At 39.7% G+C, this 18,896-nt stretch overlaps 1 protein-coding gene across 1 annotated transcript in view; it reads left to right on the plus strand.

Annotated features, from left to right (window-relative positions):
- Positions 1–18,896, plus strand: part of NWD2 (NACHT and WD repeat domain containing 2) — a 42,649-nt gene that overhangs the window by 6,269 nt on the left and 17,484 nt on the right. Inside the window, exon 4 of the mRNA XM_064582030.1 lies at positions 12,653–12,856. Coding sequence (XP_064438100.1) covers positions 12,653–12,856 — 204 coding nt within the window. The remainder of the gene's footprint in view (positions 1–12,652; positions 12,857–18,896) is intronic.

Raw genomic sequence — 18,896 nt, forward strand, 5'->3', positions numbered from 1 at the left:
CAACACGAAGACCCCTAAACCCCAGAGCAAATCTGAAATTGCCCCTGAGCCTCCCAGAACTCTTCTGGAGGAATTCCAGGGATTCAGAGCTCCATGGAAGGTAGATGCAAAGCCAGATCAAGCTCTTCTGTAGCAATGATTTCGACTCTAGTTTATCACCAGCCACTAGAGCCTAGGAAACATGGATGGCATAAATATTTCCACGTATGACTCAATATTTTCCATCAGGAAAGAAAGAGGATATTCAAACGTACATTCCTTGTAATGAAAACCATTTAAATGCATTTGAAAATACCAGGTCAGTTGACTACCATCTAAGGGGAGAGAATATTATACAAGATATTAGGAGGATTTGAAATGTTAAATTCCAATTATAGATTAGACATATACTGAAGGGGACGCTGGTAAGTCACCACTGACCTTCCTGAGCCCAGACCTTATTACTGGATACCCATTAATAACGCTGCCAGTTAGACAGTTAACCCTTAAGGCAGCTTTCCTTCTGTCCAGCTTTCGGGTCCATGGTGCACCTGCCAGCCTTCCTCCTAGACCTCTCTGCTCTGTCCCCAGTTCAAAAGAAGAAACTTTGCTTAGAACTGTGGGCCAGCAGCATGCATGGGCAATTTAGCTTTTTTCCCCCCGTAAGGCTTTCAAAGCAGCGCTGAAAAGCCTCCCAGGATCAGCACACAGATGAGCAGTTCTGAAAGAACCCTTAGACACACTGACCGGGGCTGACCTTTGCAGGGCAGCAGGAAGAGAAGGGAGAGCCCGCTGTGGGCCAGGCATTGTGCGATGTATCAAAGCCAGAATGAGGACCCAGCCAGCTGGACCATGGCTGTGAGAACCAGCCTCCATGGGCACTAAAACAGGACTGGAATCCACATTTTTAAGTGTGAAGTTAGAATCTGAGTGTGGGACGTTTTATATGTTAAATATAAACGGATGCTATTTCCATGGACATAATGCCCTCAATATCTGCTACCTTAACGATAGGATATTTCGTATGGTGTTATTTGTATTTAAAAAAAGACAAGATTGGAAGAATCTAAATATTCATCAGTGGGAAAGGTCTATTAATGTAAAAAAAAAAAAAAAAGCCACTTGAAAATAGGACCAAATGTTGAGTGGTCAAGTTGGTGTGGGGCATAGCTGGTTATTTTATGCTTTGTGTGTTTCTCTAGTTAATTTCTTCGAAGACTTAGAAAAATAGACACTTGAGCAGAATTCCCTCCCACAGCTTATGTGAATTAGTGATTATGGCTGGCAATTTTGTTTGTTTATATGAACACTGGTAAATTTAAAATCTCTTCTGAGAATAAAGCCAAGACATAAGCTAAAAATTGTTGAGCATCTTAGTACACAAATCTTTGTGGAAAGAGTAGGATGGATTTCTAAAAGTAGAATCTTAACACCTACTGCCAGATTACATTCTCAGCAAAGTTGTGCCCATTTTTATCAGTTCTCTGTGTTGGAGAGTGCCCGTTTCCTTTTGCCTCTGCACTATGAAGTATTATTTCCCTCTATCAGTTTGATTAGCAAAAAGCCTCAATCACGTGTATTTGCATTTGCAAAAGCTAGCCTTGAGCATTGCTCTCTTTCATGCTTACCGGCCCTTGTTTTTCTGCCTCTCTGAATTACCAGTTCGTGTCCTTTGTCCATTTTCCCACTGCTTTGTAAGAACTCTGTATAAATGTTTTCAGCATTATCATTCTCTTCCCTCTGGACTTCTGGGACACTCGTCCACTCTTCCTCCTCCTGCACCCGTGCCCACACTCAAGTTCGGTGGTCCTCAGCCCTGCTCTCTTTCCACTCTGTCATTCCCCCTTGAACTATCTAATTTGTACAGATAACTGACTGCCCTCCTAGAAAGCTCAAAGGAGCAAGGACCATGAGTGCCTTCATGTCACCAGTCATCCCAGCTTGCCGGGGACCGAGGTGTCTGTGACTTTCAGTTGTCAAACCAGGACAGTCCTGAGCAAACCGAAATGTTGGTCACCCTGCCAAGTTAGGTGCTCAATAGTTGTGGAATGAATGCATGAGGATTTCGGGGGCTGCTTTTCCAGATGGATTACTCTTTTGACTTACAGATCTATATCTGTAATTGCTCTATGGACAGCACCACCGAAGAGCATCTCACTTCCAATATGTCCAAAACACTCTCCCCACTCCTTTCCACAGCCCCCCCAAGCCCTTCCTCTTTTGTAACCACTTTTTCAATGAATTCTTTCTTTAGCACTTTAGAATCCCAGTAATCCTTACACATGTCCTGGTTCTCAGTTTTGTGAGGCAGCTGGCCACCATTAGGGTTATAACCTGTACTTTGAAACTGATGCAGATTAACAGCCAACCCCCAGGAGGGTTCTGCTCCCCAGTCCTTTCACACCTATGCTTGCTTCCCTTGCTGGGATGGTTCTAAAGAGTCAGAGTGTGTCCAGTATTTTCCAGGTCATAGAAGGTCCTTACACACAAAAGCACATTGTAATAAGTAAAAGGTAGATTATTGATATAATTATTAATCTAAGTTCAGCAGTGGGTGTCAGTATGTAAATAACTATAGTTAAACCATAAAAAAAGGTAAAACTATACTTTGTTATGAGCTGAAACTCTCAAATAAACTAGATAGAAGCATTAACATATTCTGTTGCATACTTTACGGAATTGGTAGATCATTTAATCTATGATTTTACCCCCTCAGTACATTTTATGATGAATTGTCAGAAATACCAGATCTGGGGTGCCTGGGTGGCTCAGTCGTTGGGCGTCTGCCTTCGGCTCAGGTCATGATCCCAGGGTCCTGGGATCGAGCCCCGCATCGGGCTCCCTGCTCAGCAGGAAGCCTGCTCCTCCCTCTCCTGCTCCCCCTGCTTGTGTTCCCTCTTCTTGCTGTCTCTCTCCTTGTCAAATAAATAAATAAATCTTTAAAAAAAAGAAAAGAAATACCAGATCTTATATTGACAAAATTTGCTTCGTTTTGTTCATTAGGCTTGCCTTAGTTCTAACATAGCATATTACCACACCATATTAGCCAGGCTAACATAACAAAATACCATAGAATGGGTGGCTTAAACCACAGAAATGTCTTTTCTCACAGTTCTGGTGTTTACAAGTCCAAGTTCAGGGTGCCAACGCGGTCAGAGCCTGTTGAGAACGCTTCCTGGCCTGAAGACAACTTCCTTCTGGCATAAAGCAAAGCAAATTCTTGGCTCGCTTCCTCTTCTTATAAGAGCACCGTTCTGTTGGCTCCAAGCTCCACCCCGATGACCTCCTTTAACCCTGATCACCTCCTTAAGGACCCCATGTCTATCACGTGGGGGAGTTGGGGCTCAACATATGAATTCCAGGGGACACAGTTCAGTCAGAAGCAATGCTGGTCTTCTTTTGTAGCATAATTGAATTTCAGTAACTCAGTTCCTTCAAACATGGCTATTAACACATGGATAATGACACAAATTGCACCATTTTTTAATACTTATTTTTACATGAGAGCCGTCAGCTGCCCCTAAAGCATTGCCTGTAATTCTCCATAAAGGTTCACGCCACACATCTGTTGCTATAGCTAAGACAGTTCACCCAGCAGAGTCCACTTAAGCCTCTTTTTCTCGCCCCACTTCCTGAGAATGGAGGAATTTATCCTTACAGGCTGGACTCTACATTGCCTCACCTTCTTACCACCTGTAAGCAAACAGCTACGCACTCTTTTCCTCCTGTCTTCTGTTTCTCTTCTTTCAATCAAGAGATACTTCATTCCCTTCTCTATCTGTCCAGCTGTACTTCTCAGGATTGATTTCTATTCCATGGATGTATGTCTGAGTGTATTGAACACGTGTGTTTCTCTATAAATTATCTTTGGGTGAAGTAGTGGCGCCTTATATATCGCCAGGTGCTTTCCATCTCACAGAGTGCTTTCACCTGTAGGACCTGCTTGATTCTCACAACCAGCCAGGGTAGACGTGTGGCCAGATGAGTACACAAAGCCTAAAGTAATCTCTCCGTGTAGAGATGGGAAGGCTGAGACCCAAAGAAGTGAAGCAACTCGCCAAGGTCATTCCTGACACTTGCCTTTCCCAACCTCAAAATATTCTTGATTGCCATGTAGATCATTTGTGTGCATGAACAGATCTTTTTGTCTATATATTGTATTTCAGAAATTCGTTTTTGTGGTATGTGAAACACATTCTCACTATATACAAATGGTGGGAGATGGGTATACTTTTTTGCCCATAGACAGATGCCAGTAAATGTCTAATCAGAATATACCTGTTAATTCCATCATGGTTATCTGGATAATTGTGTGCTCTAGGTGCTAAACGTATCTGCTAACATCCATTCTGGGCACCCATGCATGCAAGCGTCCATCTCTAATGATTAAGAGATGAACAGGTTTCTAAAGATATTTATGTCTTCTGGTGCCAAAAGTTATGACCTTTCTTAAAGATCTTATCCAGACTGTCTTTAGTGTGGACATTATTTAATTCTTACAGATAAGTTAGAAGTGTCACGATCTGCCTTCTGCAAGCTGGAGACCCAGCCGTGTCAATAATATAAGTCCCAGGCAGATGGCAGGAGACCAAGGTCCCAGCTCATTTAGGCAGAGAGAGCAAAGTCTCTCCTCCTCTACCTTTTTGTTCTATTCAGTCTGCTGATTCAAATGCTAATCTCATCCAGAAACACCCTTAGGGACACACCCAGAAATAACATTTGGTCAAATACCTGGGCACCTCCTAAAGTTGATACATAAAATGAACCTTCTCTGCATTTCTGACATTCCCTTCTCTGCATTTACTCTTGCTTCTTATGACATACAGAACAATGCGGGAGCAACTAAGTTGCAATTCACTGCTAAATAAGGTACCTTATATTATGTTTAGATTTAAAAATGTAAAAGTCAGTTGTGAAGGTGCTTATTGACTTTAAAAAAACATTGAGCACTGGGTGTTATACGCAAACAATGAATCACGGAACACTACATCAAAAACTAATGATGTAATGTATGGTGACTAACATAACATAATAAAAAAAAATTGAGAAAACAGTCTTAAGCGTGGGAAGCAGGTGCTGACCCTTTGGTTTTGTTCAGTTGGCCTCACTCTATAACAGAGCTCTATGAAGGTGGGCTGTGAGCTCCAGGGAATACATCACAACCATTTTGGTCCCTCCACCCAACAATAAATCAGACAAAAAGAATGCCAAGGGCTGTAACCCAGGGCCGTAACACTGCACATGCCGTAGTCCTTGTGAACAATGCCCCCTGGAGGTGTGCGGCGCAGAGACTGCATGACCATGGATGGTGGCCCGGCCAAGGGCACCGGCTAGAAGAGCCATCACAAGCAAATACGTGACCTGAAAGCACTTTTAGAAGGGAGCATAGCACAATAATTTGATGAAGTAGAAAGAATGAGGTTGTTGAATGAAAAGCCCCATATTCAAGTGCTGGTGCTACGGTGTCTTCTTAGAGAAGTAGTCTTAGGAAAGCCAGCTGAGGTCTGTGAGATAGGGTTTTCTTCTGCAATTCCACCTACGTCACAGAATCATGAAGGAAAAGTATATATATAAATGTGGGTTTTATTTTAATAAATAAAAGGGAAGCTTACAGGAGGAAGGAACAGTCCCACCTGCCTTTCGTCAGTGACTGAGTTAGGGGGACCAGGGCGTTTATGAAGTATTGCTTCAGCCTGTTTTAGTTCCACCGTTGGGGGCAATCTCTCCTTTTCCTTACAGCTGCCCCCGTGAGTTTGGGCTCATAAATAGCAGCCCAGAGAGCACCTGTCCTCCTGCCTACAAAGCATGGCATCCATAACCCCCCAAAGCCTGCTCTCGCATGTCTTTCCTGGCATCCCACAACACAGTAAGAGCAAAGACACACTGAACTCCCCCATGCCTTTAACAATATCTCAATCCTTCTGTTCTTTTTGCTACAACATAAACTGCATACCATCAGACTCAGACCCCAAATATTCTCAATCGCAAGCCCAGGCAGAAGGAACTGCACATCAAGAGCAGAAGGGGGTGGTGGAGGGAATCAGCATTTGCCCAATAGAAGAGAAAAATCAATTATGAGGAAAGAAAATGTTATCTCTAAGCCTTCAAAAACAATGGCTTAGATGTATCTATATCAGCATGTAAAGAAAGGGAGATACAAAAAGAGGAGTCCTTTTACATTTAAGGTCCTGGTTGCAAAGAATTTAAAAATTTAGAAATTTTTTATAAATTGAGATGAAATTCACATAACATTAAGCATTTGGGGGCACCTGGGTGGCTCAGTCAGTTAAGCAACTGACTCTTGATTTTGGTTCAGGTCATGATCTTGGGGTTGTGAGATAGAGCCCCCAGTTGGGCTCCACGCTGAGCTTGGAGTCTGCATAAGATTCTCTCCATCTCCCTCTCCTTCTGTCCCTCCCCACCCGCATGCGTGTACTCTGTCAAAAAAAAAAAAATTTTTTTTTAATTAATCATTTTAATGTGAACAATTCAGTGGCATTTAGCACATTTACAGTGTTGTGCAACCACCACATCTAGTTCCCAAAGCATCTGAAAGTATTTCTTATGCTAGAATTTTACATGCAAAAACTATAGTGAAAATAGATTTTCTTAGGCTTTTCAAGTTCATTTGAACTTAACTCCCTCATTGTATTTGAGAACTCAATTGGATTGTTTCTACTTGCCTAACTAACATATCTTCAATATTGAAGAATGGGTAATTTAAATGTTTTCACTTTTGATTAGTGGGTGGGAGAGGTGATTATGGACTTCTGCAGACAGGAGAAACCCCCTATATTTATGTTCCTATGTATACTGACAGTGTGTTAAGCAATTCAACAAAAAGTTGAAAATTGTTTCAGACATATACATTTCTTCCATAAGGGATCACGCAGACAGATTGATCAGTGGTGTAGTTAATAAAAATGGACCTCAATGCAAAATTGAATATAGTCCCTCAACTTGCCACCAAATTTCTCCTACAAACTGACAAAGTTGGCTTAACTGAGCAAAAAATGACCTTCTTGAGCATTGAGCATTGGGGTCAGGAAGATGTGGACCAATTGTTTCTCCTTCGGTGGTGGGAGTGAATACTCTATTGCCAGGGGACAGAGGAGGATGCCTTCTTGCTCATAGTTTCTGTGGTCATTCATGGATACTGCCCTATGGCTCCAGAGCTAAGGAATCATCTGATTAGAAAACCAAGATGGACACCACCTTGCTACCTTGAATCTTAACTGCTTGCCTCTTAGGCATGGTCCTATATCTCTCTACCCATGCTCTGAGCCATCAACCATATGAGCTGGACTTTGCAACCAAGTCAACTGACTCTTTCTCTAAGTTGACTGTCTCTAGTCCTGGTAGATATAGGCATGCTTTGTGTGTTACCTTGAAACTGTAAGCACGTAGAATCCCATAAAGTCTTCCTGAAAAATGTGGTGGCAAACTCCTCTTTTGCTATTTCTCTTTTTGCTATTTCTCAAATAGCAAGATAAGACTAAGACAGAATCCTGTCTTGGACTCCTGAAAAGTAACTGCTTCGTGATTTATGAGCATTCCACCTAAAGGAAGAATCAATAGAAGGAAAAGACTTGGGGAGAACAATAAGAAACTTTAAGCCTGTAGCACATTATTACTTTTCTGAAGTTCTATATTACCACCATATACATAGTAAGTGCTCGATATATATTTGTTATTTGAATTGGATGAGGATATTTTTTCTTCTTTAGTATCTCTACTCTAAAATACATTTGGCCTTACTATATCGATCAAGTAATTGTAGTATTCGGTACCAGCAGCTCTGCTCAAATAATTATTTTTTTGAAGATTTTATTTATTTATTTGAGAGAGAGAGAGAGACAGAGATAGTGAGAAGAGAGCATGAGCGGGGAGGAGGAGAAGCAGGCTCCCGTGGAGCAGGGAGCCTGACGCAGGGCTCGATCCCAGGACCCCGGGATCATGACCTGAGCTGAAGGCAGACGCTTAACCGACTGAGCCACCCAGGCACCCCTCAAATAATTATTTTTGAGTAGCCTTCAGTTTTTCTAATGATCTGCTGTGTTCCCCATCCTGCTCCTTCAATGCTTGCTAACCATTAGTCATGAGACCACATGTGCATTGCCCATAGCAGTGGTTCTCAAATTCGGGTGTCCTTTGTAATCTCATTTTAAAATGAATATTGCTGGGCTGCCAACCACAATGCTCTTTAGGTCTGAGAAGTGATCTTGGAACCTACATTTTAACAAGCACCCTGAGTGATTGAGGTGCAGGTAATCCATGGTGCATGCTTTAGAAACTGAGCCATAGGTTTGACACTGCCCTAGACTCCAGGACCAGCCTTAGTTAAGGGCAGAAAGACGAAGAACCAGCAGTTAGTTCATTGCTAGTGCAGTGATGATGGTCCTGTGCTAGGACACAGTCTTGTCTCACGAAGCCACTATTTTGTCCTCCTTCCTACTCCACACCCCAAATCCAGCCAGTCTTGCCCTGGATCTTGGTAGCCAGGTCCATGATATTCCTGGGCTTCGCTGGCTGCCAGATGGAGAAGTGTCCATTACTAAACCCCATATTTAATGTTCTGGCTCTCCACCAGATCCTCCACCCATGGCCAAACTCTACTGAATGTCTCCAGTGGCTACTGCTGCGAAGTCTTCTTATTCTCTACCTCGCCCATACGGGTTTTCTGGATGGCTCATCCCAGCACGAAAACCTCACTCCTCATGACAGACAGTCCTGACTGAAGATGCTGACTATCCTTTATCCAGAACTAGCCAACAGGAATAGGATAATCCCCAGTCTGGCTAGCCTTAAAAATATTGTCTCCCTTTGTATGTCTGGCAAAATGAGAGGTCGTACCTGCTCATTTACCCAAGTTTAACATGAGAGAGTTTAGAAGAGGAACATTAAAAGTGAGAATAAAACGATGGTTGCCAGAGGGGAGGGAGGTGAGGGCATAGGCAAAATGGGTGAAGGGGACTGAGAGCTACAAACTACCAGATATAAAATAAATGAGACACAGGGATATAATGTACAACATAGGGAATGTAGTCAGTAATATCCTAACAACTTGGTATGGTGACAGATGGTAACCAGACTTATTGTGGTGACCATTTTGTAATGTATACAAATACTGAATCACTATGCTGTATGCCTGAGGCAAGTGCAACAGTGTCGATTATTCCTTAACAAAATAGAAAGTGAGAAAAAACTCAAAATAACATTAGCTTTGTTGCATACAGCCTGTTGTCAAGAATAGCCCAAAACAAATGCAGATTGAAATAAAAGGGTCCTCATTTGGCCTTCAGGCTGATACAGTGACTTGGAGTGAGAACACCCTTATTTCAAAAGAACCCTCTGTAGACCCCCGTTTACCATGCTGAAATAATGGAGACCAGAGCAGTGGTGTCCCTCCATTCAAGGCCCTTACAAAGGGCCTTTATGCAGCCAAAGAGCACACGTAAGTTGTATCGCCCTCCTGCCTGGTCTCTGAGGCTAGTACTGAGGAGACTTGAGCTTGAAAAAGTGAGTTCCGTTAGCCACAATCAGCTGGAGTGAGCCAGTCAGATGGGATGGATTATGTCCCAAGGAGATGGGGAATGGCCCAACCAGGGATGTGTGTAGACAGGACCTATTAAAAGACTACAGGCTGAAATGAACGTTGCAGACAAGACTAGCACCTTCCCAAATTATTACTCCACCTGTTGAGAGCTGAAATACTATCTTCAACTAAGAATAGAACAGTCTAAGAGCCGCCTGGGTGGCGCAGTCAGTTAAGAATCCAACTCTTGGTTTCGGTTCAGGTTGTGATCTCACAGTCATGAGATGGAGCCCCACATCAGGCTCTGTGCTCAGTGCAGAGTCTGCTTGAGATTCTCTCTCCCTCTCCCTCTGCTCCTCCCATTCATGCTCTCTCTCTCTCTCCCTCCCTCCCTTTCTCTCTAAAATAAATAAATAAATCTTTTAAAGAAAGAATAGAACAGTCCAAAGATTTCTTCTCTATTTTGGTTCATTCATTTATGTAACAAATAGGGTTGTTGTTTTTTTTAATTTTCTATGTGCTAGGAATCAACATCTCAGGCCTCAACCCTTATGGGGCTTACCATTTCGCAGTAGAATTTGGGTTAGGAATTTAGTTTGAACACAGATCTCCCCAGGACTTTAATTCTCTCACCTATCTAGCTGTATGAGGTGAGAAAACACTGTGGATATTGCAGTGATAGGCAGTAGAGGTAGTAAGAAGTGCCCCCAAGGAAGCCAAACCACCCATGTTTCAATGCGTAAACAGGGCTTGGAGTTTATAGTAAAGGTGCTAGTCAACAGGAGGAAAGGATGGAGGTGCCCACAGATTAAAGAGAAACCTTCCCCTGGACACCATAAAGCAGACAAACTTATCTTGGCTGGCATAGATTTGTCTTAGGGTTCCATTATGTCCTTTCTTTGTTTCTACTAGATAAGACATTGAAGAGTAACTGAAATACCAGATGCTATATAAGGTAATATTTTTATTAGCTTAAAACAGTTGTTCAGGCACCCGGAGGGCTTGCTAAAGCACTAATTGCTCAGCAGAGACCCCCAGAGTTTGTGACTCAGTGGTTCTGGGATAGGACCTGAGAATTTGCAGAACTAGTAAGTCCCCAGGTGATGCTAATGCTGCTGGTCTGAGGACCACATTTTGAGAACCACAGTCTTAAGCAGACATTTAGAGGAAGCTCCAGAGTGTTGTTCCACAAAGCAGTATAGACAGCATCACTAGGTTTAAAATTGTTCAATGCCTGTTGTTTTTCTCATTACAAAATAATAATGTGTACTACAAAAAAAAAGTTTTAATTAAAAAAAAAACAATAAACTCAGGGGCGCCTGACTGGCTCAGTGGGCGGAGCATGTGACTCTTGATCTCAAGGTTGTGAGTTCAAGTCCCATATTGGATGTAGAGTTCACTAAAAAAATAAATAAACTTAAAAAAAAAACAATAAATTCATAAAACAACCTAAGTAAATTTAAAGCCACCCAAATATAGCCATTGATAATATTGCTGTGCATTCCTATAAAATTTTTCTTATGTGTATGTTTGTATATACATATATATACAATCTCCTCTCTCATATATATGTAATATATATAAAACATTGGAATCATCTTATACATATTGTTTTGTAACTTACCTTTTCACTTAATAGTATATTATAAACATCTTCTATGATCCAGCAATTGCACTACTAGGTATTTACCCAAAGGATACAAAAATACTGATTGGAAAGGATATGTGCATCCCATGTTTATAGCAGCATTATCAACAATAGCCAAATTATGGAAAAAGTCCAAATGTCCATCAACTAGATGAATGGATAAAGAAGGTGTGGTATACACACACACACACACACACATACACACAATGGAATATTACTCAGCCATAAAAAAGGAATGAAATCTTGCCATTTGCAATGACATGGATGGAGCTAGAAAGTATCATGCTAAGTGAAATAAGTTAGTCAGAGAAAGACGAACACTATATGATTTCACTCATAGTGGAATTTAAGAAACAAAACAGATGAACATAGGGGAAAAAGAGGCAAACCAGAAAACAGACTCTTAACTATAGAGAACAAACTGATGGAGGGAAGGTGGGTGGGGAGATGGGTTAAATGGGTGATGGGGAAGAAGGAGGGCACTTGTGATGAGCACTGAGTATTGTATGTAAGTAATGAATCACTAAATTCCTCACATGAAACTAATGTTACGCTGTATGTTAACTAACTGGAATTTAAATAACAACTTGAAAAAAATCTTTCTACATCAATACAGTTCTGGAACATGACTTGCTATATCCTTTGAATAGACGTACCATAGTATATTTAAATGTTCCCATTTGCAGGACACTTAGGTTGTTATGCCAATTCTTTCCTGTTAAAACTGTATCAGCATAAATATTCTGGTAAGTCTTCATGCACATCCTTAATTATTTTCTAAAGACAATTTCCCAGAAGCCCAAATTTATATAGATTTTTAAGGCTTTTAATACATTCTTCCAGAATACTCTTCAGTGAAATATTGGATCCATTTACACACCCATCAGCACTATGTGGGTATCTTCTCACACTTTCACATAACACGGAGCGTGTTTTTCTTTCCCAATTTAATAAGGAGAAAATGATATCTTATTTACATTTTGAATTGTTTTGAGTTAGGGTGGGGTCCATAGTAGTATCGCACTCAGTGATTTCCTACTTTCATTTGTAGCTACGAAAATCTAACTCTTCACAAAGCAATTCTTTGGAGAGTTTGCCTATGTGATATTTCATAGAGCCCAGCATGTCATTTTTCTTTGTCATGAACAAACAAAAAAAAATCTCAGAGTAGAACAACTTTTGTTGTATTATGTAAATTTGGGGGAAATAAATTTGCTACAAAACTCTGTATTTTGAATTTGTCTGATGTGATATGCAATCTCAGTTCTCATTATATGAATCTATTATAATTACAATATAATTGATCTAACTACTTATTAAATAATGCATGGGAAGAAAGTATCCACTGTGATTAAAAGAGAAAAATGATGGAACAACATATCTTGTTTCTATTTAATGTTCAATAAATATTCAATTTAACTAGACGATGTGAATACTAAAATGAATTTTCTTGGTGGTACACTAACCTGAACTTTCTTGTGGATACACAGGGACTATTAGGTGAAAAGTATGGGAACATTCGAATCCCTGGAGAAGTTGAAGCCTCGGAGTTTGAAATGATTTTGGATGCTGCTGTAGAGGCAAAGCTGGAGACCAAGCTTCTGGAAGAGTGGTACTGTCGTGACGAGAACTCAGTGCCAGCAGCTTATTACCTCAGACCTAAATTGGAAATGCTGAAAAGCAATAAAAATGCAGTGAGTTATCTTTCTCTCCAAAGTATGTACGTGTCTATTACTTTCAACCGTCGTTCATCCACAGAAAAGGCATAGCAGACAGAAAGTTGTTCTGCCCTGGACCTTACATTTCTTTTTAACAACAAAATCCAAAGCTAAGAAACTTTCCAATTTTTGACTTACCTTTCTTTTTGGCCTCTCGGACTCTTCTCCTGGGGTCTGTTTATCTGAAAATATTCTTATTTTTCCCATTTTGCCATAATGTGTCTACGATATTATGAAGTCATGTTGTCGTGCTTCCTATATTCATGAATTCATGTATTCTATCTGTCCTGGAAAGTTCTCAGCTATCATCTCATCAAATAATGTCTTTCCTCTATTGCCTCTGTTCTTTCTTTTTTGCACTATAATTTAGTTTACACTGGACCATCTGTCTGTCCTCCATTTCTCTTGATTCTCTTTCACATATCAATTTCCTTAGCTCTCCATGCTGCTGTCCAGGAGACTATTTTAGGTCTTTTCCAATTCAGTATTTTTTTTCTCTTCAGCTGTGTCCACTCTGTTCATGCATTAAGCTTTCAGGTTTCACAGTTATATTTTTGATCTGTGAAATTTTTGGGGGGGGGGAGGGGCCTTTTAAAATCTGCCTAGCTATTTTTAAAGTCTCTCATTTTTTAATTCAATTATTTTTCCTTTAATATTTCATACATAGTTTATATTCTTGTATCTTATGTAGAATCTTGGAGTGAGGTTGATTCATGCCTTTGTAGGATGGAAATAGTATCAATGATTCCTCTCCAACTTGGTTCCTAAATGTATCTACCATGTGTCATGTGTCCCCTGAAACAGAATAAAGGAGGAAGAGAAAATGGATGGGCCTTTTCCTTGCATAGGATTCCTGGAGAGATTGAAAAGAAGGAATAGAGATCCATCCCTCTTCCAAAGAGAACATCCTTGATACATTCAGTGCCAAGGCATCTCTGAGAGGAGAACAGCTCTGACTTGGCAACAGTTCATTTAAGAACCTTGTGTATTTTCATTCTCATATTTAGCATACAGCATTTTCGGCATGCAATATGAAATCATGCCAGGATCCTTAATTTTCCTTCTTCCCCCTCCATGCATTATTCAAAGTACTTATCTGCAAGAATCTTGTTTCTGTGGATAGGAATCTTAGGGCAAATCCAAGCTATTCCTCAGTTGAATATGCCAGGAATAAATGTATTGCTGGTAAATGTAGATATCAAAAAACCTAATACCTCACGAAACCAGGTTTAGACAGCGGTTTGGGAGCACTTGCTCATATGTTACTGTTTAATTGGCTTGAGTTGTTCCTTTGTCATTCTAAGATCATCTAGGGAAAATTTAAGTTATTTTCTAAGCCCCACCTGACATTTCTGCATAAATTATTGTTAAATAAATGAATGCATGAATAAGATTATCACCAAGACTCTATAAATGTTATTTGCTTGGTCGGCAGTCCTCCCATTTCATTTCCCAGAGACTCAGAAACAAATGAAGAGACAACTAAAGACAATTAAATGGAAACATATGAGGACCTTTCCTTTAACTTTCTGTTCTCTGTATCAAAACCCAAGAGGGACTTGCTACTTAACCTGTTAGCAGTGTGCCAAGCCCACGAGTTCTCCTGAGGACTCGCCCATTCCAAACCTGCTAGCCTCGGCCCTGGGCTCATGGCAAATTTTATTAAAGCCATGCACATGCCACACTGCCACCTGGTCCACAGCTGCCACCACACCATGCCCGGCGATGCGCCCCCAGCCACCATCTCACACCAGGCCTGGGCATGTCTAACCCTCATCACTCACCCCACCCAGCCTCCCATCCCTAGCCACCCCAGCATGCAGCCCCGAGCCGCCTTAGCACTTTGGAGATCTGGCATAGGACTAGGGGCCCAGCACAAATTTTGCTAACACCACCACCCCATCCCAAGTTCCCCAGCAGTCTTGCCCCCTCAGAACTGGCCTGCTTGGGTCCCACTAACACCACTGAGAGCAAGCACAGCCTGCATCAGGCAAAGAGCCAGTGCAGATGACTGCATTGAAAGGAAAAGTGACTCCAACACAACAGCAGGGCATAAGCAACACAGATAGATACTCTCTTGAAGGGTCAAGTTCTGGTGAATAGGGGACACTGTGCTGCAGGGCACTCCAGGACCTCTTCTTCATAAAGTCACTACCTTCAAGAGCAGAAGACATAGCTGACTTTCTTAACACAGAGAAACAGACACATATTGTAATTAAATTGGCAAAATCTAGTGATAAAGAAAGAATTTTAAAAGCAGCAAGACAAAAGAAGTCAGTAACTTACAAGGGAAAACCCATAGAGCTAGCACAAGGTTTTCAACAGAAACTTTGCAAGCCAGAAGAAAGTAGCATGATATATTCATAGTGCTGAATGGGAAAGATCTTCAGCCAAGAATACTCTTTCCAGCATGGCTATCATTCAGAATAGAAGGAGAGATAAAGAGTTTCCCAGACAAACACAAACTAAAGGAGTTCATGACCATTAAGCCAGCCCTGCAAGAAATATTAAAGGGGGCTCTTTGAGTGGAAAGGAGAGACCAAAAGTGACAGTATAAAGGTAAGAAAAACAAAAGCAGTAAAAGTGAATATTTCTGTGAAAAATCAGCCAAGGAACTCACCAAAAAAGGATATAAAATATAATAACATATACCTAAAATGTGGGAGGACAGGAAAAAATAATGGGTTCAAACTTAAATGACCATCAATTTAATATAGACTGCTACATGCACATGAAGTTATATACAAACCTAATGGTAACCACAAATCAAAAACCACTAATAAATATGCAAAGAATAAAGAGAAAGGAATCCGAATATATCATTAAAGAAAATCAGCAACACATGAAAAAAAGACAAGGAAGGATCAGAGAAAATATTCAGAAACAACCACAAAATACATAATAAAATGGTAATAAATACATTTCCATCAATAATTACTTCAAATGCAAATAGACTAAATGCTCCAATGAAAAGACAGAGGGTGACAGAATAGATGAAAAACAAGACCCATATGTATGCTGCCTACAAGAGACTCATTTTAGATGTAAAGACACCTGTGGATTGAAAGTGAGGGGATGGAGAAATATCTATCATGCAAATATATGTCAAAAGAAAGCCAGACTAGCAATACTTGTATCGGACTTTAAACAGAGACTGTAACAAGAGAAAGAGAAGGTCACTATGTAATAATAAAGAGGACAATCCAACAAGAAGATATAACAATTGTAAATACTTATGCACCCAACATAGAAGTACCCAAATACATATAATAGCTCATAACAAACATAAAGGAACTAATAGATAATAACACAATAATAGTAGGGGACTTTAACACCCCACTTACATCAATGGACAGCTCATCTAAACAGAAAATCAACAAGGAAACAATGGCTTTGAATGACACACAGGAACAGATGGATTTAACAGATATATTCAGATCCTAAAACAGCAGAACACGTATGCTTTTCAAGGGCACATGGAACATTCTCCAGAATAGATCACATATTAGCCCACAAAACAAACCTCAAAAAAATACAAGAATATTGAAGTCATACCATGCAACTTTTCTGACCACAATGCTATGAAACTTGAAGTCAATCACAAGAAAAAATCTGGAAAGACCACAAATACATGGAGGTTAAATAGCATGCTACTAAACAATGAATGGGTCAACCAGCAAATAAAAAAAAAATTTTTAAGTACATAAGGGGGAAGTTTATAACAATACAGTCTACCTCAAGAAGCAAGAAAAATCTCAAATAAACAACCTAACCTTACACCTAAAGGAGCTCAAAAAAGAACAACAAACAAAACCTAAAACTAGCAGAAGAAAAGAAATAATAGATTAGGGCAGAAATAAATGATATAGAAACTAACACACACACACACACACACACACAAACACACAATAGAACAGAGTAATGAAACCAGAAACTGGTCCTTTGAAAAATCAATAAAATTGATAAACCTCTAGACAGACTTATCAAGAAAAAATAAAGAAAGGCCTAAATAAATAAAATCACAAATGAGAGAGGAGAAATAACAACTGACACCACAGAAATACAAACAATTATAAAAGAACATTATGAAAAACTATAAGCCAACAAATTGGACAACCTAGAAGAAATGGATGAATTCCTAGAACCATATAAACTACCAAAACTGAAACAGGAAGAAATAGAAAATTTGAACAGACTGATAATCAGCAAAGAAATAGAATCAAAAAAAAAAAAAAGAAAGAAAGAAAGAAAGAAAGAAAGAAAGAAAAGAGAAGAGAAGAGAAGAAAAGAAAAGGGAGGAAGGAAGAGAATCAGTAATCAAAAAACTCTGAACAAGCAAAAGCCTAGGGCCAGATGGCTTCCCAGGGGAATCCTACCAAACATTTATAGAAGAGTTAATACCTATTCTTCTCAAACTATTCCAAAAAATAGAAATAGAAAGAAAACTTCCAAACTTATTCAGTGAGGCCAGTATTATCCTGACACCAAAACTGGATAAAGACACCACTAAAAGAGAGAACTACAGGCCAATATCCCTAATGAACAGAGATGCAAACTCCTCAATAAAATATTAGCAAACTGAATTCAACAATACATTAAAAAAATCATTCACCACGATCAAGTGGGATTTATTCCTGGGTTGCAAATGTGGTTCAATATTCACAAATCAATCAATGTGATACACCACATTAATAAGAGAAAGGATAGGAACCATATCATTTCAATAGACACAGAAAAAGCCCTTGACAAAGCACAACATCCATTCATGATAAAAACCCTCAACAAAGTAGGTTTAGAGGGATCATACCTCAACATAATAAAAGCCATATATGAAAAACCCATAGCTAATATCACCCTCTATAGGGAAAAACTGAGAGGTTTTGCCCTAAGGTCAGGAAAAAGATAAGGATGTCCACTCTCACCATTTTTATTCAACATAGCACTGGAAGTCCTAGCCTCAGCAATCAGACAAGAAAAAGAAATAAAAGGCAAATTAGTAAGGAAGAAGTAAAATTTTCACTATTTGCAGATGATATGATACTATATATAGAAAACCCAGAAGACTCAACCAAAAAACTGCTAGAACTGATACACGAATTCAGTAAAGTCACAGGATACAAAATCAATGTACAGAAATCTGTTGCATTTCTATATACCAATAATGAAGCAGCAGAAAGAGAAACTAAGAAAACAATCCCATTTACAATTGCACCAAAAATAATAAGATACCTAGGAATAAACCTAACCAAAGAGGGTGAAAGAACTATACTCTGAAAACTATAAAGCAATGATGAAAGAAATTGAAGATGACACAAAGAAATGGAAAGATATTCCATGCTCGTGGGTTAATAAATATTGTTAAAATGTCTATGCTACTCAAAACAATCTACACATTTAATGCAATCCCTACCAAAATACCAACGCATTTTTAACAAAACTAGAACAAACAATTCTAAAATTTATATGGAACCAAAAAGACCCGGAATAGCTAAAGCAACCTTGAAAAAGAAAAGTAAGCTGAAGGCATCACAATTTTGGATGTCAAGTTATATTACAAAGCTGTAGTGATCAAAACAGTATGGTATTGGCACAAAACTAGACCCATAAATCAATTGAACAGAATAGAAAACACAGGTATAAACCCACAACTATATGGTCAATTGATCTCCAACAAATCAGGAAAGAATATCCGGTGGGAAGAGGACAGTCTCTTCAACAGTTTGGGAAAACTGGACAGCAACATGTAAAAGAAAGAAACGGGACCACCTTCTTACACCATACACAAAAATAAATTCAAAATCGATTAACGACCTAAATGTGAGACCTGAAACCATAAACTCCTAGAAGAAAACATAGGCAATAACCTCTTTAACATCAGTCATAGCAACTCTTTTCTAGGTATGTCTCTTGAGGCAAGGGAAACAAAAGGAAAAATGAACTATTGGGACTATATCAAAATAAAAAGCTTCTGCACAAGGAGGAAAACAATCAACAAAATTAAAAGGCAACGTATGGG

This window comes from Mirounga angustirostris, unplaced genomic scaffold, assembly GCF_029215605.1.
Source record: "Mirounga angustirostris isolate CCGP_5_RB_7025 unplaced genomic scaffold, mMirAng1.0.hap1 SCAF_2, whole genome shotgun sequence".
Classification (NCBI taxonomy): domain Eukaryota; kingdom Metazoa; phylum Chordata; class Mammalia; order Carnivora; family Phocidae; genus Mirounga; species Mirounga angustirostris.